Genomic DNA, 24,603 nt, shown 5'->3' on the forward strand with positions numbered 1-24,603 from the left:
TGTGATCACGACTTAATTTTCTCACGATCTCGACATAAAAGTTGTTTTGATACTGCATCTAGAACATTTCTCTTGCATTTTTTGTGTATTTGGCAGAAGAGCATGTTTTAGAGGCAGCATCTTCGCAGCATAACGAATAATAACCATAACGATTTGTGGCAGCTGGCACATGGACCACAAATGGTTCTTACAGCTGCGATGATGCTGCCTCTAGAAATGTTCTAGATGCAGTATCAAAACAATTTTTGTTATGTCGAGATCGTGAGAAAATTAAGTCGTGATCACAAGCCAGCTGCCATAAATGGTTCTGGTTATTATCCATGATGCTGCCTCCAGAACATGGTCTTACAGCTGTGATGATGCTGCCTCTAGAACATGCTTTTCTGCCAAATACACAAAAAAAAAGAAAGAGAAATGTTCTAGATGCAGAATCAAAACGACTTTTGGTATGTCGAGATCGCGAGAAATTTAGGTTGTGATCATAAACCAGATGCCACAAATGGTTCTGGTTATTATCCATGATGCTGCCTCCAGAACACGGTCTTACAGTATACGGAATGTTTGCTATGGCAATATCACGAGATAATAAAGTCGTGATAATGAAAAAACAACTTTTGTTATGAGACCATGAGAATATAAGAAAGAAAAACATAACAAAAGCCCATTAAACAATATGAAAAAAATCCTCAAGCTGGAAATGCAAGTTGTAGCCTGATTATGGATATGAACAGAAATGTGCATTTATATTTTCTTTTCTTTTAAATTTGAATTCTTCGATTGAACTATCTTGTATTATTGTGTTACTTCTTTAATCAGTAATAAACACACACTTCCTATACTATAATTGGTTAAAGGAACACAAGAATCCCGCCCTCTGTGATATGATTGGCTGATATTTTCAAGTCGAGCTCCGATTGGCCAGTGTATTATCCGGAAGTGCGTAGCTCAGCGCAGACACTTTGCACAGTAAGCGCGTGGAAGTTTGGCGTAAATAAAAAGCTTTGTAGTAAATATCTATTTGTTTATATATTTTTGTTTATAGTTTCTGTGTGTGTATATGAAAGTGTTTCTTAGTTCAGTAAGAGGAGGACAGAAGGAACATTGGGAGTGGCTGTAAACATTTACATGTTGATGTGTGATTTCCAGGTGAAATTGAATTCTGCGTCTCTGAGTTAAGTGTTGGAAAGTTGCACATCTGGACAGCGGTGCTGTGGACATGCAGTGTGTGTTGGTGAACGCAGCCGGAACCCGGATTGAGCTGGACGACGGTCGGGCCCTGATTCTGGGTCGCGGTCCTGAGTCCGGAGTGACGGATAAAAAGTGCTCCAGACACCAAGGTACACAATCATGAACATCATCATCAACGATTCGGTGTGAATATGTGATTCTCTGAAGGACTGTTCAGTCTAATATTGTGCAATTCAAGCTCTAAATGAAAGAATGAATGAACTGGTGGATGGATGGATGGATAAGTAGGTAAACAAAAACAAATGTGTCCTTTAAAATCCAGCTACAAGTTGCCAGATCATTAACCCTGATCTTTTTTATATCAGTACATCATTTTTTGTATATCAATGTGTTGTACACAAACTTTTGTTTGGAACAAACGAGATAAAAGACAAAAACACAGCAAAGAATTGCACAGTAATGAAAGAAAGTGGACGGATGAGTCTGAAAAAGAGAGGTGGAAGCTTAATAGTTTGGGGTTTTTCCAGAGCAGGGAAGTTTGGAGATTTATTCCAGGTGAAAGAACACTGAACATTCATGACCACTATTCCATACTGCAACACCATGACTGCGGCTCATTGGAACCGACCTCGATGACCCAAAGCGTACGTCCGAGCTCTGTAAGCGTTATTTAGAGAGCAAACGGTGGTCTGGAGTGCTAATGAAATGGCCTGCCCAGTCACCACACCTAAATCCTGGTGAACGGCTCTGGGATTAAGTGGCTCAGATAGAAATCTCCAAACTAGTGAAGAACACCTTTGACACGTTTTCCCAAGAGGCATGGCATAGTATCTTGGCTGTTTTTTTTTGGAGAAACAAACTGTCCGGAGTTGGGCTGTTTATCAATTATTTAAGTAATCGATTACTCTACCGATTACTTCATCGATTATTATTATACATGAGAAAATAAGACTGGCCTCTTAAAATAAACAAGTCATTTGTTTCCTTTTTTTTTGTTTTTTAATGAACGTTTATTGCTGAAATTGCAAAACAGAATATCTGTGAAAACTAAACCAATTTAATGCATTTAATTGCCCTATTACATCAAAATGTAAATACAAATATATACATAAAAAAATCATAAATAAAAATACGTTTCAGATTATTCTAAAAAAAAAAAAAAAAAACAGATCAATAAAATAAACACTTTTTTTCATTGTTTTAGTGTCTCTTTTTTAAGCCTGAAAGCCGTTTCTGCCACATACATTTTTTTTTGCCTAATTCTGACTTTTTTCTTGTAAGCATCCAACGTTTCTGGTGCATTAAAAAAGCTGTCTACACTGAAACTAATGAACTTTACACAGGCTTTAATGAAAGACATTGTCTGTTACACGGTTTGTATCTCGAGATTTTTTCTTTTGGCATCATCGTGCGTTTAAAAATCACCATCGGTGAAGCTTTTCTTCCGATGCCGTGCAGCTCAGAACACAGGTGAAGTGTGTTTTTTCATGCCCGGTTGTTTTCAGCGTGACGAATGATTCGCATTTCCTGTTTAACAGTCCGAGTGAGCGGCAGGTCAAACGTCAGAGGACCCTCATCCATATTTATGATGTGGTGCGGCCCGATTCAGTGGGAGCGCATCTGATTTGATATAAAGAGTTTTATTGGTTCACCTGAACCCGTTTGGCAATTTCATTGGTCTAAAGTAATGGGGCTTAGTTTTTTGGTTTGAAGCTTGTGCAACCGGGAAAAACCCAGGAAAAATCCATAAATTAGCCACTTCATTGTTTCAAAGCATGGAAAAAAAGTAGCATCTTATAGTCTGGAAAATACGGTACTGTAATACCTCGGCACTCATCTGTAATTCGTTCTGGAACTCTGTCCGGGGTGCTGAAATAGATGAATCATGAACAAGCAATTTGAACCACTTGAAAACTTTTGATTTAGGCTTAAAATAAGCATAAAAGAGAATTGTGTTGCAGTGTTCACAAGCTGACATGAGATCTATTTTTATTTATTTTTTTTTTTTTTTTAAACCGTGAGACTGAAACACTCACAAGTTTCATTGTGGTGTAGAGTTCTGAATATGCGACGGGTGCCAAAGCTGACAAGTGCCAAGGTAACTACTAGAAAATAGGAAGCAAGAGGGCATGAGGAAATGGTTTTGAACAGAATAACACACCCGGCTCACTATTAGCTGGAAATATGGCCGGAAGATAAACCCAGCTAGGAAGCCCTTACTCATAATGGGCTTATTGGATTGTTGCATGAATGTGGGCAGCAGGTCAGAATAAATGCAGTATGTGTGTACAGTTTGGGGCTGAATGTTAGGCCCTTTTGGAAGTTGCTATCTGATTTCTTAAATAATCCACTCTGCTTTTCTCTTTCGTAGTCAAACTTGTAGCTGATTATGCTAACCAAGAGGTTCTTGTGACCCAGGTAATAATTACATTATGTTTGAGTTTCAAAATCCTAAATCACATAACTTTCTTTCGATTCCACACAAGTAAACAGTGGAACCCATTTTTTTAATGGTTTTATTTCCTCCAGCTTGGTCCAAACCCATCTTCTCTGGATGGACAAGCTTTGGGTCGCGGCCAGTCCGGACATCTCCGTGTAAACGCCACTCTTCACCTTGTAAACCAGTGTTACCCGTTCATTGTGCAGTTTTTGGGCTCTTCATCCTCTTCCTCTCCCGAAAAGAAGGGTACAGGAACAGAAAGCAAGCAGAAGACCTTGGATAAAAGGGTGCAGCCCAAGCGGAACATCCAGGATTTCTTTGTTACTTCACCTAAAAAGGTATTTTTGTTGTTTTTTTGTAAACCCAAATGAGGATACAGTATTTGAGAAATAGGTTTTCATGGAGCACATTACATTACATTTCATTACAAGTCAACAAAAAGAGCACTGGATCCCGAAGACGAGGCGTCCGACGCGAAACGTGGACGCACTGAGAAAGCGGATGGTGAAGGGGATGATGATGATGAGAACTTGCTGGAGGAGAAGCTCAGACAGCTCCAGCAGTTTGCACAAGGCAAAAGCACACAGCAGTCACCAGCAAGACCGTCAGCCACTGCACCGTCAGCTTGCTCGAACAGCCACTGGCAACAGATCGGCAATCTTCTGCTCTACACCGCAGCAGGAGTTACAGGAAGCTCCAAGGTGAGAATTTCTCAATGCGTAGTTTCTAATCACTCACACGTCCATTTCATCTTCCTGGTTTAAATATTATCATTAGAATACTTGTTTATAATAGTAAAAAAAAATACACATTCCAAATACGGTATGCTGCTGTATTTGTATTATATATGAAATAATATAATCAGTGACTGTTTTCCAGAGTTGATTGTTTCTGGGGCTGTTATGTGTCTCTGGTTTCATGTTTCGAGTCCACCAGACTGTTTATCTCAGAGTATCTCACCAACAAGTGGTTAAAGGATCGTAAGACCGATTTGATTCTGGAATGAATCCGAACATGGTCAAGTTTGCTTACAGATCAAACCTTTCTGTGGAAGATGCTGTAATCATGGGGCTGCAATACATCTTGGAGCAGCCTGAAATACCATTAACACACACACACACACACACACACACACACACACACACACACACACACACACACACACACACACACGCACACACATCCACATCGTCTTTGTGGACTCCAGCTTAGCCCTTAACAATTGAGAAGAACATTTGGAATGATTGTGTTAAGATCCCCAAATAAAAAACAAAAAAAAAATCGAAAAAAAACCCCCCACAGTCATCAGCCTCAGGCAGGAAGTTGACCGATTTTCAACAAAGCGTATTTTTTAACAATTATTAAACTTGAAAACATGAACAACAATGTCAGGGGTATATATTTTGGAAAAAAAGCTCACTCTGTACCTGGTTTTGTTTGGGCATACATGAAAATCCATAGCGCTAGCCGCTAACTAGGAAGTGGTTACCACTTTAGCATGAACGCAGAATTAGCATTTATCGCTCACCCTAACTGCTAATTGAACCAATACGCAGAGAAAGAGAAAGTACACTACTGAAAAGTGGAAATGATCAGTTGTGATTGTGAAATGACCGCGTTGATGTTAAATTTATAATAAAGCATCACTTTCTTTCTCATTTAGATAGCAGGGTTCGATATTGACGGCTGCATTATTACTACAAAGTCAGGGAAAGTCTTTCCCACCAGCCCAGATGACTGGAAGTAAGTATATTTAGTTATAAAACAATTCTTTGGAAACACTTCTGTTGTTGTCATTTTTCTTTAAAAATGTCTGCAGTTTGATGGATTTTTTTATTATTATTTTGTTTTTTAGGATCCTTTTTCCAGAGATAAAGCCCAAACTGACTGTTTTGTTAAAGGAAGGATTTAAGGTTAGTCCAAAAATAAACAATACAGTATATAGTGCCTGTCAAAAGGTATAAACACCATGTTTTTTATGGTTTTTAAGAGACATGCATGGTAATTTTGTTTATATGCAAGAGAAACCCTAGATTATGTAAGAACACCTACTTTGACCAAACAAATATAGAAATGTACAAATGTTCCACTTTATTTTCATAGAAAAATCCTCCCTTAGAACAGATTTGCACACTCTTGGCATCAATCCATTTCTCCAAACATTCAGCGGAAATACTTTGCTGTGTCTCTTGGAAAACTCACCAGAGTTGATCTTCACTGCGATCCAGTTCATCCCAGAGCAGTTAATTTTTTTTTTTGTGTGTGTGTAGCGCTTTTAACAATAAACATTGTCTGAAAGCAGCTTTACCCAGATAATGTGGTGATAAAAATGAATAAGATGTTTCTTTATAAGTGTAAGTTTGTCCCTAATGAGCAGCCGGTGGCGACTGCGGCAAGGAAAAACTCCCCGAGATGGAATAAGGAAGAAAGCTTGAGAGGAACCAGACTCAAAAATAACCCGTCCTCATCTGGGTGGCACCGAATGTCCATTTATTACAGTTAAATTTGAGGTGCAGTAATTGTGAACAAATGCATACTGTAGTCCTGAGTCAGTGTAGCAGAATGTTAACATTTAACTTCAGTCCAAATCCCTCCTTAAAGTTCCCGTTCTTAGTCTGTAATTTCATGCATCCCCAGGCTGTCAATGTGAAACATACCTAGCTGCACAGAGTGGCCTCTAATCGAAGAGAACAACGTTCAGAGGCAGGCTGGGACGATCCCTGCAGATCTGCTTCTTAACCTAATAAAATCTCCTGATAAAAGTCTTGACTAAATAAATGTTTTCAGCCTCGACTTGAACACTGAGACTGTGTCTGAGTCCAGAACACTGATTGGAAGGCTGTTTCATAACTGTGGAGCTTTATAAGAGAAAATTCTGCCCCCTGCTGTAGTCTTCATTATTTGAGGTACCAACAAATAACCTGCACCTTTTGATCTAAGTAGGCATGGAGGATCATATTGGTACAGAAGTTCAGTCAGATACTGCGGCGTGAGATCGTTAAGTGCTTTATACCTCAGTAGTAGTATTTTATAATCAATGTGAGATTTAATTGGGAGCAGTGTAGACTGATTAAGACAAGGTTATATTTTCTAGATCTAGTGTGGACTCTTGCTGCTGCATTCTGAACCAGACAGTAAATCATTACAGTAGTCGAATCTAAGTGTAACAAAAGCATTAACTTAAATTAGTTTTTCGGCATCCTGTAAAGACATCATATTTTTAGTTTTAGCAATATTTCTGAGGTGAATGAAGGCGATCCTGGTAATGTTATTCACATGAGCCTTAGAGAAAAGACTTGAGTAAATAATCACATCAAGATCTTTGACTGCTGTTCACACTGAAACAGAAACACCATCCAGAGATGCTACATAATTGGAAAAGTTGCTTTTAGCTGCATGTGTTCCTAGTAAAAGTACTTCCGTCTTATCCGAGTTGAGCAAAAGGAAGTTATCAAGCATCCACTGTCCAATGTCCTTTACACACTCAACATTGTTAAGCTGATCTCTCTCATCTGACTTTGCTGAAATATACAACTGTGTATCATCAGCATAGCAATGGAAGCGAATACCATAATATAATTTCACCCAGAGTCAGCATATATAAAGAGAAAAGCAGTGGGCCTAAAACAGATCCTTGTGGATCTGACCAAACTTTACCTCAAAGTGTTTTATTATTTACAATTATTTTATTGCATAGAAACGAAGGGAACATTCATGTGTCTCCAAAACCGTAAAACATCATGTTTCTTTTGACAGTCATCGTACACGTTTTCACACATGATTACTGCACAAACATCATTTCCTTGTCTGCTGAACTGTGGAGCTTCATAAATAAATCTCTCTCTTGCTATCTCTCTCACTTTGCAGGTGGTGTTTTTTACCAATCAAATGGGTATTGCTCGAGGCAAGCTCAGACCCGAAGTGTTCAAGTCTAAAGTAGAGGACATTCTTCAGACATTGAAACTGCCTGTGCAGGTTAGTGAAGAACTTATAAAATAGTTGAATTTGATAGCCATTTAACCACATCTGGACAAATACAGAACTGTCATGTGCATGGCGTTTATGTTATACACGTGTGATGTATTTCAGGTTTTTGTGGCAGCAGGTCCCGGTATATACAGAAAGCCAGTCACAGGAATGTGGGAACACTTGTGTGAGAAGGTGAGACAGTTTGTATATTCTGGTCTTAGTCAGGAAATAATCTAATGAATGAACGGATTTGGCTTGAAGTATAGGAGTTTATGGCTTAAATTGTTTGCAGGTGTAAATGTTTAACAGTCTATGATGTGAAAAGGGGCATAAGTAATTGTGACAAACTATATATTGTTTGTATCTGTTTCAGAAAAACTTTCGCTTTATTGGTATTGGTAAAAAATTATTATGGCAGGTAGAATATAGTGTTACAAAACAAATGAGAGCACCCACTAAAAAAAGAATCTTTTTGGTGATGTAAGGTTTTAGTGGTGACATTTTGTTACCTATCATTTCTAACCTTTTATTTCCAGCCAGTAGCATTATGGAAACAACGTGATTGATGGAAAATGTATCCAATAAGTGCAGGATTCTAACGATATGTGGGAGGAAGTTCTTAGTTTTCTTATTGTTTAGAAGCTTTTTGAATTTTTTTTTATTTAAAAGACAAAAACTAATTTTACAATGAAATATTGTGAATATAAAATATATTTTTGAGTATAAAAATAAAAAATGAAGGGAGGGTATACATACATGGTTACATCAAAAAAGGAGGAATTTAAATTTATTAGTATATCCAAAGTTCTGATTGCTTTCTGGCTTGAAAGTGCTTGTAAAGGTTTAAAACAAATTTTTAATTCAGCTTTTAATTGAGAGATATATTATTTGTGTATATAGAACTTACTAATAATATTAACACATTTACCATAAAAATGTGACTCTTATCCATTTTATTTTTTGTTTAAGTAAGAATATTGAGTAAAAGTACAAAAGTATTTGCCTTCAAATGTACTTAAGTATCTAAAGAACGGTGATTTCTTATTTATATAATTACTATAATCTTCTTATCATTTTTATCACAAGACTCTTAATACAACATTCTATTAAGAGTGATATTTATGAGTTGAACACTGCTTGATATCAAAAATAATGAGCCCAAAATCATCTTTTTTTAACGATTAAAAAATCTAACAAATATGTTCGAGTCACGAGTTTCTTCCATCATTTATTCCTCTCAAAATGTTCTGCTTGATGTTAAATTTACCCTGAACCATGGTAAGTAGATCATGGTAAGTAAATCCCACCAACTTTATGAATTAATGACGCCCAGGGTGAACCACGCCATGCCCCGTCGTCTCCTCCGTCATTTCAGCTTTAAAAAGCTCCTCTGCAAAATAAATTCATTGTGCACAATCAATCAAACTCTCAAAACCTAGAACCATACAACTCCTTGGCTATAAGATACATACTACATCTATAGTCTTACAATATACGTTTTTTAAATGAGCCTTTAAAGCTGCACTGGAGATTCTCCTTACTGATCTCAGTTCAGTACCTTTTAAGTAAAATCACAGAAAACCATTGACATCGCCTCAATTAAAGGTAACCAAGACAAGTGCTAATTTAACTACAATCCATTCAGACTGGTGAGGTTGTAATTGTTTTGTTGCTACACACATTACGATAAACAACATACTATAAAATATGTTTATGCAAGGTAAAAGAAATATTGTTGCTCTATGCAAAAAAGCATAGCAGGCAAGAGCATAAGTGATATACATTTATTAGCCTCTTTCATTAAATGCAGAAGCCTTTACTATCCTCATAATTAGATTAGCTGCATACACACCTATCTTTTTCCCCAAACACTTCTTTCCTCTTTTGGGGGGGGCTTTTGAGGGTTTAGACCTCTTTTGCCATCCATAATTTTAATTTGGATTCAGTTCTCCTTACTGACATGACATCACTCCAGGTCTTGTCAGTTCTCCCACTGGAAACCCTGAAAGCTGAGGTGACGTCACCATCCCCTGCCTCTTCTTTCTGAATGTATGAGTGAGGGAACTTCTCCGGGCGGTGGGTGCACACTTTGAGTCCCGACCAGGGAAATACTTCAGTAAAGTACAGATACGTGAAAACACTAAATTCATTAAATTCGTTACTGTCCACCACTGATGACAAGGCATTCGGCACATCCGAACTGGATTGGGATCCTGTGGTTCTCTACAAAAATAAAAACTGTTGTTTTCTCTTACACGGTGTTGATTTTCACAATCTCTAAAGATGAATACCAATTAACTCTTCAATGCGCACCAGGCTTTGGAACGAGAGGTTTATCCATTTGCAACTCTCTGTAATCTCTCTATGGAGGTGCGAACCCATTCTTACCTAGAGTGCAACAAGACAACGTCCTGCTTTTTTTTTCTCAAACACCTGAGGACCAGTTATTGAACCCATGCGTTTGACTGCCCATGTCCAAGCCTATGTATTCATGTTCTTCCCATAAATCTAAATGCAGATGCCACCCCAGTCACCTAAATGCAGACGACCAGTTCCTTTCCACTGAACCCTCGCGCATACTCAACATGGATCTTTTGCAATGTTGATCCAAAAGTCTTCTAGGCATTTAATACCTGCATCAGAACAGGAGAACTTTGAAAAGCTTCATTTTATCATGCAGTAGATCTCTCAGAAAGCACTGAAGCGTTTCGCCGTAATTCTCACCAGTGCAGTATGTGATGATCAGCACGACTTCTCATATTACACTAACATTGTCAGTTATAATTATTTGTAATAAATTGCAAATCAAGATTTTTCGATTATTAAAACATTACGCTCCACCAAATACAGCACAAATATGCAGACAAAAGTTTTCAAAAAGGAAAAAACTTGTTTCATGACATTTGTTTGAACGTAACTTTGAATAAGGGCTATTGTGTGAAATGATTGATTTTCGGCAACAAAAATTATAATCTTTACTTTGCTTATCAGGCAAACGATGGAATAGCTGTGGACAAATCACAGTGCGTCTATGTTGGAGGTGAGTGGTGATATCGGATCTCAAGGAATAGACTTTCATGCTTTTTAATCCTTGTACAAGAAAATAGGGTTTTTTTGTCTTACTTAAAAAATAAATAAATAAATAAATAAAAAAGGGGAAATGATGAGGATCAATAGTAGCAGCTGACAGAATATAGTGCCAAGTGGTACGAATTGATTGGTTGTGGGACCTAATGTTGGTTCTGCTATGTAGGGTTTAAAACTCCTAAATAAAAGAATAGAGAAGTATCGTTGACGCCCCTATGCGTCATTACTGGTGATCCACCACTAACGTTACACCTGCAGAGCCTCCAGCAACATCAAATTCCCTGACACATGGCAGGATTCAAAGTCGAAAGTATCCCATAGAGCACTTTTCAGTTGCTCTACCTGGAAACCACAATTCCATAAATGTAATTCATTTGGTCTTGTTTTTTTTCCATTCTCTCACTACTTGTACATTACATTTGGTTCATGAAAGTATAATTTAAAAACTGTTGACAGTAAGATATTATTATGAGGGATAGAAGTGGTGGGCTACTCTTCAAGACCTTGCATGTGTTTAGATGACATGCAGTATCATGTTGTTTTTTTTTCTCATTAAAACACTTGCAAGCTAAACTTTATTCAATTATTTATTCGTCTTTATTTATTTAGTTTTTACAAAGATTTAGGCAACTTTCTCGAAGGGCTGCTAATTGGGCCATTCATTTACTGTTGAGTTGCAAATTATTCATGCCGTTCTTTCCGGAAACAGATGCAGCCGGACGTCCTGTAAACTGGGCTCCAGGGAAAAAGAAGAAGGACTTCTCTTGTAGTGACAGACTGGTGAGAATTTAAAACCTAAACAAATTAGGACCAATGACTTCCTTACAGTAGCACTGTAACACTTTTTGCTACTTAGTTTATAAGATATACAATTATTTCCTGAGAACATGATGGATTACATTTTTGGTGATTTTATTTTGTTAATTTTTTTCCCTAGTTTGCTCTAAACATCGGTCTCGAGTTTCACACTCCAGAGGAATTCTTCCTGGGATGGAAAGCCGCTCCCTTCAACATGCCGTCATTCGATCCGGTGAGCAGATGTCCTCCCTCTCCATTTATTTTCCTTGTTTTTTTTTTTTAATTGCTTAGTTTAGTTGGATCTTAGTGAAAGAAACTATGAATCTACCCATAATATTTATTAGTACTACTTATGAGTAGGCAAAAATATTAATGTGCAGGGAGACGTTTTGCAATGAAAAATTAGTACCTGACTTTACCAGTGCCCTGGTGGCTCCAAGACGACACTCCAAATTCTAGTGAAACATCTTTCCATAGGATTTCGAGGGTCATAAATAGGGACTAAATGTGAAATTGGATGAAAAAAAAAATTGGTCAGGTGCCTAAACAAAGAAGTACTTCCCATCTGCAGAGCAATGTTAAATCCATTGTTTATGGATGGTATTGAAAAAAACTGGCATGGTTGCACTGGTTTGAGAAGACAAAAAACAAATGGGAACAAATTTATGTGAGTTTGTCAAAAGGCATGCTGAAGATTCCACAGCTTTATGGACTTCTTCTCTGAGTCGATTTAGACTGATAGTCGATGCTACTTTAAGCTATTTCATTGCAGATTTTTCATACCATTTTCAAACTACCTGTAACATAAGGGTCAATAATGTATATAGTGATTAGGGCACCAGTTCACCTACTTTAAACAGTGTGATTGAACATAATAGGAATAATGGAGGGGGGGCTAAAAACTGTCTAAATACGCTCAAAAAGAGGAATTTAGGGAATGATCGACACTATGAATTAATGTACTTATTCATTGTATAATTTTATGGTCTTCAGAGAGGATTAGACCCAAAGGCATGCCTGTATGACCCACCTAATGCTGCGCTCACTTCTACTAGCCAGGAGATCATTGTTGCTGTTGGATTTCCTGGATGTAAGGGTTTTTTTTTTGTTTTTTTTAATTTTTTTTTATGAGTGTTCTGTTTCCCTTATTGAGTAACCCTGTCAAATCTTTCCTTTCGTTTCCTTGTTTTCACTTTTGCAGCTGGCAAATCGACTTTCTTCCAAACCCACATTATTTCCAAGGGATATGTGTATGTGAACAGGGTGAGTAGACAACAGTTAATGTAACCTAAACACATGCTAAATGAAAAAAAAAAAAAAAAAAAAATATATATATATATATATATATATATATATATATATATATATATATATATATATATATATATATATCTCAATCTAATAGAACACCTTTGGAATGAATTAGAGCGGAGACTGATTGATCCAGGTCTTCTCGTCCAATATCAGTGTCTGACCTCACAAATGCACCTCTGGAAGAATGGTAAAGAACTTCCCACGAACACACTTCTAATCCCTGTGTTACTCAAGTTTATTTGCATGTGAAGACAGGCAAGATAAATTCTTTTGGCAATATATGGTGGGTGTGTGTGTGTGTGTGTGTGTATTGCTAAAATTATTATCTTGTCTTCACATGCAAATGAACTTGAGTAACACCCAAATCTTAATCAATAGGGTTTAATATGATGTTGGCCCTTTGCAGCTGTAACAGCTTTAACTTTTCTATATTGCCTACTATTAGGTCACCTAGCCATGGGTACGGTATGTGATTTTTTTGAGCATTGAATTCCACATCAAGTCCTAATTTTCTCTTATAATTCCCTCCACTCTTCTGGGAAGATGTTCCACTAGATTTTGGAGTGTGCTTATGGATATTTGTGTTCATCAGCCACAAGGGTATTACAAAAGTCAGGTACTGATGTAGGTAAGGAGACCTGGGGTTCAGTCAGCGCTCCAATTCATCCCAAAGGTGTTCAGTAGGAATGAGATCAGAGCTCTATAGCAGGCCATCTTCCTCTCCAAAGCATGTAAACCAGATCTTCAAGCAGCTCACTTTGTGTACAGGGGCATCGCAACCATGCTGGAACAGGTTTGGGTTTCAAGTGAATGCAAAATTTCATTATAGCGCATTTAAAAGACATCCTGTACAATCAAGTGCCTCCAGATTTGTTTGGAAAAGAACCACATAGAGCAGGAAAGATAGATATATATATATATAATAGGAATGTCTAAAGGTTGTTTGGTTATTCCTAGGACATACTGGGGTCATGGCAGAACTGCGTCTCAGCATGTGAACGTGCCCTGAAAGAAGGGCGAAGTGTAGCAGTGGACAACACTAATCCTGACCCTGAGTCTCGAAAGAGGTTATTCAAAACATATCACTGTGGCCTTATTCTTCTTTGTTGCACAACAGGACCTAACCAGCTTTGCCCTTCCTTTCACAGATATGTGGATATCAGTAAGAGTGCAGGAGTTTCCTGCCGATGCTTTAACTTTACTACTTCGTTGGAACAAGCTAAGCACAATAACAGGGTGGGCATAGACATGCTGTATGCTTCATGCGGTATTGCTGCATGTTCCACATCACACGATTTACTAAGTCTAATACTCTGCATGTACAGACATGTCAATTATAAGGAGATAACAGACTTTGTATAACGGTACATTATTTTATATTGTGCAAACTTTCACTGTAAAGTTATTTAGATAACTTATAAAAAGATATTTTTTTGGGTTCGACATTTTATGCTTGAAAAAATTTCCAAGGTTTTTGTGGAATATTCTGTCTGTATCCATTACTAAGTGATGGCAGGATTTATATGGAATTATTACCAACAGATGAACTATTCGATTTTGGAAATGTACAGGTTGAAGGTAAAATGTCTAAAAATACCAGACTTGTTGAATGGAATTTCATTTGCGCCAAAAGTGTAGAAGGTTTCATCTTTTCAAAAAGCACAAATATATATTTAACGAACTAAAAAAAAACAATGAAGTTGCTGGCAAAAATGCCTTCAAGCCTTCATTAATAGTTTGTTTCCATTTCGCTAGTCATTGTATGTGTCATTCATGAGGTGGGCTTAATAGCCTGTTAGTCTCATCGGCTATTGAGATTCAGATCGACACCTCCCAGGAGTAGAGCGATTTCAGAGAGAGTTCTGGGTTTAATACATGATTTCAGCATCCAGGTAATGAGTCTAAACATAGGAGGATACCCGACCCCCAAAGTATAACTAATTAGATAAAGAATTAAGCAAGTCATTTCCAATATGAAAGTGCAAACACTAAAACCATACAGAGTAATACATCTGGAATTCTTTAGAACCTTTGATTTACATTTCTTGAATTGTGATTAAGGGCTTTTTTGTTGTTTTCATACAAAAACTAAATGCTGTGATTAAAGATCAGATTTGTTCCACTGGAGTTACATGAGGAGATCTATCAGGAATCATGACTATTACGATTAAGAACACAGATTTAAATTTTTCTTTTTTTTTTTTTTAATGCTTGTTTACGTTTTCAGTTTCGAGAGATGGTTCCTTCATCCACCAAGCACGTTCATGTCAATGACATGGTCTTTCACAGCTACAAGTGAGTGATTCTCTGAATCCTTATCCATTCTAATGAAGGCTAAATCCATTTTCTGAATAAAGATGGTCTCATAGACCCTGATTTACCTGAAAGATTAATACGGAAGCAATTTAAATCGATACAGTTCATTTCCAAATGTACAAGTTGCAATCATACGTACAGACGCTCCCCACCTTACGGACGAGTTCCGTTACGAACGACCGTCCGTAAGTTGTTACTCGTTCGTTATTGACCACGCATATCTCCTAATGCTGTAAGAGCTATAAAATACTATCAAATCAACAATAAAATATACCAAAACAAAAATACTGTATACAATATTTTGTATTAAGTAATAATGAAAAAAAATTATGAATAAAAAAACGGTCAATTCCAGTGCGCATCATGTAGACGGTTGTTACGGTTGGACTCCGAACAAATTTCACTTTGAGGACAGGTTTTTTTGTGCGTAAAGTGGGGCGTGCGTTACATTCAAATTTGTAAAACATATATCATAAATGTTCCTATTTTAAATCGATTTATCGCCAGTCAAATGTAATAAATACTTGAGCCACTCTGTATTTGGTAAACACCATCATTTCAGACATTTGTGGGGTTTTCTTTGGTTTATCTGTTGTGAAGCAATTGTATATATAATATCTTGTGCATTCAGAATGTACATTTCAAAAAATATAAAAAAAAAAAAAACTTATTTAAAAGGAGTTGCTGATGTCACTAGTCACTAAGCTGCTAGTTTATTTGAATAGGATGCTCGTTTGCATGTTTATATATCTGTCCTGCTCGATTTTATATCGGCGTGCACTGTGAACCTCTTACCTAAATGAACTGCGTAACCCCCGATTGTTTGTCTGCAGGAAGAAATTTGTGGCACCGACTCTATCAGAGGGCTTCTCCGAAATCCTGCAGATCCACTTTGTTCCCAGTTTTACCGACAGTCGGTCCGAGGCACTTTTCATGCAGTTCTCAGAAGGATGAAAGCAGAATTTCACAGATGGACATGAACATGAAAGAAAAAAAAAAGTGCAAAGATTTTACTAGCCTTAGTCTTTACTAAACTGTAATACAAATTATAAGCGCTCAAGTTTTTTACCGATGCGCATCCGTCTCTACTGATGTGCGTCTGTCTCTACCAACTCAATTCAATGTGTGTATATCTTTTTCTTTTGGATCAATATACATCATGAAGGAATTTCTGCTGCTCTGTTGTCAAATTTTGTTCTTGCAAGAAAAGAGACCGGTTCTATTGATTTAAAGTCAAAGCGGAAAAAGAGAATTACAGTGGAAATTATAGTAACTTTATAGATGACTTTGAGATGAACCAGGCCAAAATACTAAATAGAACAATTCCTAATCCTAGTTTAACTTATATTAAATTAATAATTTGAACATAAGAACATGCATGCAAAACCACCTCTGCCCTCCTCCTCCTCACCACCACCCCAAAATTACAAAAAAAGGAACAGAAAACAAAAGAGAATTCTGACTTTTGTCCACTGTGTGTCCGGCGCCCTGGCTCCCGGTATACACATAACCTGTGCTGCTGGTCGTGCCTTAGAATGGAGTCTCCTAAAACCAGAGCTCTTTCAGGTTTCTTAGCGGGTGCTTAACTGAGGAGAGCAAACCTGTTGGACACATGAAGCGGAGAGGAATGGTGCGCCTGTGGGTGAGCCTTATCGTTAGCTTTGGCTTTGCGAGCTGTCACCCATTCGCCCCTCTGCGAGGGCTCTAATGCCGGAGTCGGGGGAATGCTAACTTGACCTAGGACATCCAGACTTTCCCCTGCAGAACCTGGACGGCTCTCGCACTCGCTACTTCTCTCTAGACTCTGGATGCGCTCCTCTAATGCTAAGGTCTTCTCTGTCAAAGAGCAAACTAGCTTGCATTTCTCACAGATAGAATTATCGCTAACGACGGAGAAAGACTGACTAAACATGTCGCACTTCACACACTAACTGAACTAGATGTTCGCCATAGCAGAGATACCTTAATGTGGTTACTGTAGTAAACACACAAAATATTTTATGATTGTGTTTTACCCAATAACTCTTACCTCTAAAGTCCATATTCTTTTATAAGATTGTTGTTCATCAAGAAGAAGGTGGTCAAATGAATTAATTTGTTAAACCTTTGGTTTGGTGAGTGTATGCCCCAATGTAGGATATGACCTACACTTTCTATTCTGCCCATTCTTTCAATCTAGATTCTGTACAATTTAAATTCAGTGCACACAATTTGTAGAATAGCAGTCTCACTCTTTTTTTATATCCACTTTAATTGTGTTAGTATTCATACCTCCAAGAACAAATAATTCAGGTCTGAATCTTCAGTTATGGAGAAAGCGAGGAAAGAAAATGTAATGCACAGGTGCAGCCCAATAAATTAGAATATCATTAAAAAATGTAATTCAATACAAAACGTGATACTAGTATAATATATAGCTGCATCACACAAAGACTGATATATTTTAAGTGTTTATTTCTTTTCATTTTGATGATTTTGGCTTACAGCTAATGAAAACCCAAAATCTCAGAAAATTTTAATATTGTGAAAAAGTTCAATATTGCAGACTTGTGATGTCACACTCTAATCAGTTTAGTAAACCCAAACACATGCAAAAGTTTCCTGAGCCTTTTAATGGTGTCTCAGTCTGGTTCAGGCTACACAATCATGGGGGAAGACTGCTGACTTGACAATTGTCCAGAAGACGATCATTGACACCCTGCACATGGAGGTTTAAGACAAAAAAAGGTATTCGCTAAAGAAGCTGCTGTTCACAGTGTGCTGTATCCAAACACATGAATGGAAAGTTGAATGGAAGGGAAATATGTGGTAGAAAAAGGTGAAATGAAGCCCACCTTAATATTGAGGTGATTGCCACCAAACGTAGGAAATGTTCTGAGTTGTTAAACATACCTAGATGTAAATATGGAAATATTACATCAAATATCAGTCTGTGTGGTGGCCATAGTGGCATGAGTTAAAACTTTGGTCACCCCAAGGGCATTGAAACAAAGAACAACTTAATAATGTCACCGTATTTAGAACAAAAACAAGTTTTTGCAAACATTCAATTACTACACAGTGCTTAATTAGGGTCGCTCATTTTCCTCTTTCCTGCTCTATCACATATATTTATGATGCTGAAAATGCAAAAAACAAGAAATGAGAGCAGCACCTTCCAGAGTGGGATGGATACCGCCCTGAAGGTGCTGCTCTCATTTCTTGTAGTATAGGTCATAGTCTCAGAACAGCACTAGTTAACAAGTGACTGTCTAGAGCCAAGGCCAGGGAGCAGACAGACAGGCTAAACCGACCGTCTGCTAGCTGCACAGAGTCGTCACTCAGGATCCACCAAATTGAGACTGTGACTGTCCCCCGAGCGAAACCAGAATGACTGAACGCACAGCCAGCACCTCTGATCTAAAGATAGGATTGCTGAATGTTAGATCTCTCATGTCAAAAGCGCTTACTATAAACAAAATTATTACCGAGCAGGAGTATTAAATAATGTGTTTGACAGAAACGTGGATTAAACCGAATGAATATGTAGCATTAAATGTAACGAGTCCTCCTGGGTATAGTTACATACACCAACCCCGTCTAAATGGCAGAGGAGGCGGAGTCACAGCTATTTATTATAATAATCTAAACGTCACACAAAAGACTAAACACAAATGTAAAACATTTGAAGTTCTTTACGCCAACATAAAATATTCAGTGTCCAAAAGCAAGTCTAGTCAGTCAATTCCACTAATTATTATTTATAGACCCCCAGGGCCCTACTCTGATTTTCTCATAGAATTTGCAGATTTCATTGCAAATTTAGCTACTTCTTTAGACAAAGCATTAATTGTTGGTGACTTTAATATTTATTTTGATAATCAGGAAGACTAGAGCAGAATTCTAGATTCAGTTGGAATTAATCAGAATGTTATAGGACCCACTCATAGTGGTGGACACACTCTTGATTTGTTGTTAACATTTGGATTAAAAAAAAAAAAAATTAGTCATAATTCCACAGTCTGAAGCTATTTCAGACCATTATCTTATCTCTTATAAATCTGCCTCAGTCATTGCATTACTACCTCACCACGTTATCGTGTTAAGCGTGCTTTTACGTCAGCTACATCAGCACGTTTTATCAATACTCTTTTAGAAATTACGGCATTAAATAAATCTCCGTCTGACCCCGCAGAGCTCGACTGGGCCAAAGAATACCTAGAATCAATGTTACGTTATACTCTAGATCAGGGTTGGCCAACCAGTCAGAGACCGAGAGACACATTTTTTTACTGTGTTACCGTAAAGAGCCACATCATACACATAGGCACACATGAACATCACCTATCCCTTCCTCTCACACACACACACACACACACATACACACACACACACCTCTGCTCAGCCAGATTTATTGTAAATGTCACACACCAACATAATGACAAAAATTGGCTCCTACAGTTTTAAGACCACAGGACAGTCATTTTCAACACACAAACTCTTAGTTTAACCAAGTCCACAAACAAAAATATAATAATTTACAATAGCGTTTTTCTTTTACTATGCATGTTACTTAGTGGGAATTTTGGCATTCCTTGTCTTGAACAATTCCCTTCAAATCTGCCTCGTATTCTGTTGTTGCCACTTGAAGCAATTCTTTCACATGAGTGTCAGTCAGAACAGATCGATGCTTTGATTTCACGTGTTTCAGGGTAGAAAACACAGACTTTGTTTGTGTTTTTTTTTTTATGTGCGTGTTCACTTCGCTTGAGTTCCATATGGTATTTTCGTCAAATGCGCATGCGCGTGAGATGAATATACCGCAAAGTTTCCCAGTACGGGTAGGGGCAATATCATTTAAGTCTTAAAAATACTGTATTGAACTCAAGGAAACAGTATTTCAAATAGCATGGAAGGAGAGCCTCCTAAATGATAGAAAATCTCTTAGTGCTGCTAGATTAGCATATTTCTCCACAATCTGGGCGGGAGACAACCATGCCCGCAACCTGGCCGAGTCCCACACCACGCCCAGAAAAGTGGTTTTCTGTACTGGAGAAAGTACACTCTTCCCAGCGTTCAGTCTAAACCCCAGTTCTTTTATACAGGCGAGAACGACATCTCGATGCCAGACTGCCTGGTGCTCTGAATTAGCCGAAATCAACCAATCGTCGATATAATTCAAAATGCGGATGCCCTGGAGCTGCAGCGGGGTCAGTGCTGCTTCCACGCATTTTGTGAAGGTACAGGGTGAAAGTGCTAGGCCGAACGGGTGGACCCAATATTGGTAAGCTTTGCCCCGAAAGCAAACCTCAGGAACCTCCTGTGTGTGGGAAGAATGGCAATGTGGAAATATGCATCCTTCAGATCTATTGTGACAAACCAGTCCTCGGACCTGATCTAAATCACGACCTCTTTGAGAGTAAGCATCCTGAAACTGAGCCTCATAATTTAGCAGTTCAAGGAGCGAAGATCCAGAATAGGATGCAACCCGCCACCCTTCTTCGGAACAACAAATTACGGGCTGTAGTAGCCTGAATCTTGAACCGAGGGGGAACCACCTCGATGGCCTGTTTCCCCAGGAGAGTGCGCACCTCCTGTTTCAGGATCAGAGCCTGCTCGGGTCCCACCAGTGTGGGACACAACCCTTTGAACTGGGGAGGAGAAGGCACAAACTGAATTTCTTCTGAATTCCTTTCTCTGCAGTATATATTTCTCTGCAGGACCCATTGAAAGACCTCTGGCAGCCCCTCCCAAACCGTCAGAAAGTTCCTTAGGGAAACCTACCCCTTGGGGCTGGCCTCTGACCCACTCAGAGTGACTGGGGCAGTGCCCCACATTTGACACCTCGCGAGAGGAGGCGGATCTCCCCCATCCGCAACGATCTTTTGGGTGGAAAGACGGGGGAGCGTACCGCTGAAGGGAGGCTGTGCCCTGAAAACACGTCTTGAAGACACAAACTGAATTGCGTAGCCCTTCTCTACAGTCTGCAGGACCCACTGGGAGACCTCTGGCAGCCCCTCCCAAACTGTCAGAAAGTTCCTCAGGGGAACCAACCCCTCGGATGGACAGACGGAGAGCGAACTGCTGGAGGGAGGCTGTGCCCTGAAACACGTCTTGTGGTAGAGCTAACAGACTGGCCTCCTGGACCCAAACAGTCTGAGCAGCGTACTTCGGCTGTTGACGCCTCCTGAGAGGTGGCGGTTCTCCCCCATCCCCAGTCTTTGGGCGGAAGTGGAGGGAGACTTCTGCTGGAGGGTGGCCGTGCTCTGAAGTACATCTCGTGGCAGAGTCAATGGCATGGCCTTCTGGTGGTGCGGGGAAGGGACGGGCACTGCAGCCTGAGATGTACAACGTCCCCCCAACCATAGGCTGTCAGGACATACGCACCATATACTGTTTGTTGGAGTTGAGGGTGACCCTCAGATCAGCCTGATCCTTCTTGGGCTTAAAGCGTCACTGGGGGCCCTTAGGCCCTGCCCGCGGAGATCGGGTGGCAACGGTCTGTTTCTCATCCAAATCTCGTAGCGGGTCAGCCTGGTATGCCTGCAACACACCAATGGTGTGGAGGCAACCCGCAGCCTGGCCTGCTGCAGCGTAAGCCTTCCCTATTAAGGCTGATGTTGAACGCAACGGCTTAGTGGGGAATACCGGGGCCTTTAGCGCTGATGCTACGCTAGGAATTAGATAGCTGTCTAGCGTCTCTTCCACACGCGGCATCACCCCATAGCCACACTCCTTAGCTCCAACCACACTCACATAGAGCGAGGAGTGTTGAGAAAAGGTGCATACGGGGTCTCCCAGGAGAGGCAGTGACATGGGGCGCAGGAAACGCTCATCCAGCTTACTGGGTGCGCGCTGCTTCTGCTTTTCAACCGGCCAAGCTAGATCCAGCTTGGATATGGCCCATGTCACGACCTCGAGAAGCTCCTCATACGGCACAGGCTGTGAGGAGTCCACAGGCTCGCCGCTCATCCTCCTCAGTGGAAGAGACATGTAACACTGTGCTGCTTGTGCCAGGAGAAGAAGCAGCCCCGAGAGAGCAGGTGCTCGATTCAGCAGGGAAGGCTGGAGAGGACTCATCCGACTCCAAACCTGCTGCTAAATCGGGCTGCGAGCCCCTCAAGCGCCGGGCGCCGTTTGCCTCGGCAAGAGCAGGACCAGAGCCATGAGGGAGAGCGCTCTCCGGGAGCAAAGCATGCGCATAGCCATGTGGCTGCAATGCGAGCAATCGACTCCCTTGAGAGCCGATTGAGCATGCTCCACTCCCTAACAAACAACGCACCGATCGTGCGTATCCTTCCCCATAATGAAACGGAGACACAGATGAACACACATTAACGATATTTTTGTTTGCTAGCCATTACTCAGTCAGAAACACAGCTAAACAGCGCTTACCTGAACGAGCAGAAGCCAGCGTCGCTACCACAGTGTAACCATTTTGTAGCTTCCTGGTTTACCCGACATCGCTCACCGATGACATCACGTCTCAGATTGGTCAGATTTCACACGTGGTTCAGAGCGTGGACAATGCAGGGGCGTTCCCAAAGCGTTACGACGTAGCTTGAAGTTCCTGAATGGGGAAATCATGAGAACTTTATTTTCCTAGAGAAATTTAAGAGAGTTAGTTTAATACTAATGTGTATGTGCAGAAAACATTTTTGGTAAGATTTCTGTAGATTTTTAAGGCTCTTGTGTGGTTTCACTTGTGCTGTTAATATCATGAACAGCAGCTACGCTAATTTCTCTCCACTACTTCTCTTTCTCTCCCCATCCCGAGGCATCCTGAGGTTTGGCCAGTTCCAGTCACGTCCCATCTCATGAAGATTATGGACCTTTAAAGAAATAGATGCGGAACTCTCAAACTTCCTGTAACACCCAGATCCCACTTCATGTGTGGAGTTTTGACTTTGGACCTCCTTGAGTGTTTAAAGGCTCTGGCATGGAGAAGGTGTTGTTGGATCTGTGATGATCGTAAATGTTGAGATATTTTGTTGCTCAGTAGAGCCTAGTTTTATAACCACAAATGATTGTATAAGACTGTAGAAAGAACATTACTTATAATCTTACACTCCAGTGCTCATGTTAGTTCGCACTCTCCAGTGTTCTGTATTGTTTAATGATTTATGATCACCCAAATCAAATCAAATTTCAAATACAATTATTTGTCACATACACAGACATACAGGGTATGACATGCAGTGAAATGCTTTTTACGACGGTTCGGCATGGGGGACTAAAATGGGGTGAAAAAATAAAATAATAATAAAATAATAATAAAATAAAATAAATTAAGTATAAAAACTATATAAAATAAAAATATGTAAATATATATATATATATATATATATATATATATATATATATATATATATATATATATATATATATATATATATATATATAAAATGCTTATGGCAGTGAGCCGTTAAACAGTAAACAACAGTAAACAATTTAAGCATGGTTTTTGATTGTTCATAAAGTGTCTGTGTGCGGTCTGGTGTGATGTAAAGTGTCCATAAGTGTCCGTGTGGTATGGTGTGGTGTAAAGTGTCCAGAAGTGTCTGTGTGCAGTATGGTGTGGTGTAAAATGTCCATAATTGTCCGTGTGTGGTCTGGTGTGGTGTAAGGTGTCCATAAGTGTCCGTGTGCGGTATGGTGTAAAGTGTCCATGAGTGTCTGTGTGCGGAATGGTGTGGTATAAAAATATAAAATGTAAAGTGCACTGTGCTGTGCTAATCCAATGTCTAAAGTGTCATAGCATGAAAAAACTTTTCATGCTCAGAGATGGTGAAGGTGTTCACCTCTCCGGCTCTCTTGGTGTGCACGCTGTTTGTGCTGCTAGCGCCGCTAGCATGGTTCACCATTCTGGAAGATGGTTTTCTATAGTCCGTTATTGTTCTTAGTCCCTGCCACAGGCTCCTAGAGCCACCTTGTTGGAACTGTGACTCTTGTTTCCTCCCGTAGCTCCGCGTTGCAGCTCTGCGAACATCGAAGACGCAGCCTTGTATTTATCCATGTCCCCGGTGGTGAGCCCCGTGTTGTAGGCAGCGGAGCGGGGATCTCAGAGCGTCGCGGATGGTTTTATCCACCCACGGCTTCTGGATGGGAAACGTTCCGATGGTGTTTTTTTGCACTGTATTATCTGTTATTTTCCCGATAAATCCCACAACCGCTTCGGTAAACATGTTGAAGTCATCAGAGCTGTGCCGGAACATGTCCCAGTCTGCGTCATCCAAAGCGTCCTGCAGATCGGACACCGATTGTTCAGTCCAGTGCGCGACCTCCCTCTGAACGGGAGCTTCCTGTTTCAGCCTTTGTTTGTAAACAGGCATGAGGAAGATGGTGGCATGGTCTGATTTCCCAAACAGTGGACGTGATTGTGCCTTGTAGCTGTTCTTGAATGTTGTGTAGCAGTGGTCCAGTGTTCTTTAGCCCCTGGTGGGGCAGGTGATGTGCTGATAAAAGTTCAGTAGTGCACGCTTGAGGTTGGCACTGTTAAAATCTCCGACCAC

The 24,603-nt window shown here is 39.7% G+C and overlaps 1 protein-coding gene across 2 annotated transcripts; it reads left to right on the forward strand.

Moving 5' to 3' along the window:
- The first annotated feature begins 880 nt into the window (after positions 1 to 880).
- Positions 881 to 16,280, forward strand: LOC124394711 (polynucleotide kinase 3'-phosphatase). 2 transcript variants are annotated; one of them, XM_046863135.1, is made up of 18 exons: positions 881 to 966; positions 1,147 to 1,337; positions 3,560 to 3,606; positions 3,718 to 3,966; positions 4,060 to 4,329; positions 5,292 to 5,371; positions 5,484 to 5,541; positions 7,496 to 7,603; positions 7,718 to 7,789; positions 10,589 to 10,637; positions 11,394 to 11,464; positions 11,622 to 11,714; positions 12,476 to 12,572; positions 12,684 to 12,745; positions 13,754 to 13,863; positions 13,945 to 14,032; positions 15,024 to 15,091; positions 15,946 to 16,280. In XM_046863135.1, the coding sequence occupies exons 2-18, from the start codon at positions 1,217 to 1,219 to the stop codon at positions 16,064 to 16,066; spliced, it is 1,764 nt and encodes a 587-aa protein (XP_046719091.1). In that variant the 5' UTR covers positions 881 to 966; positions 1,147 to 1,216; the 3' UTR covers positions 16,067 to 16,280. The 2 variants fall into 2 exon arrangements, with proteins under 2 accessions (XP_046719091.1, XP_046719090.1); XM_046863134.1 differs by having other exon boundaries at positions 883 to 1,006.
- The last annotated feature ends 8,323 nt before the right edge of the window (positions 16,281 to 24,603 follow it).

The sequence above is a fragment of the Silurus meridionalis genome, chromosome 12, assembly GCF_014805685.1.
Source record: "Silurus meridionalis isolate SWU-2019-XX chromosome 12, ASM1480568v1, whole genome shotgun sequence".
In the NCBI taxonomy this organism is placed as follows: Eukaryota; Metazoa; Chordata; class Actinopteri; order Siluriformes; family Siluridae; genus Silurus; species Silurus meridionalis.

What these genes read in the sequence shown, in the direction of transcription:
- LOC124394711 (XM_046863135.1), top strand. Translation starts at nt 1,217, where the DNA reads ATGCAGTGTGTGTTGGTGAACGCAGCCGGAACCCGGATTGAGCTGGAC. An exon ending in ACAGTGCGTCTATGTTGGAG is followed by an intron (nt 10,638 to 11,393) that starts GTGAGTGGTGAT and finishes TTCCGGAAACAG; the next exon opens with ATGCAGCCGGACGTCCTGTA. An exon ending in TCTCTTGTAGTGACAGACTG is followed by an intron (nt 11,465 to 11,621) that starts GTGAGAATTTAA and finishes TTTTTTCCCTAG; the next exon opens with TTTGCTCTAAACATCGGTCT.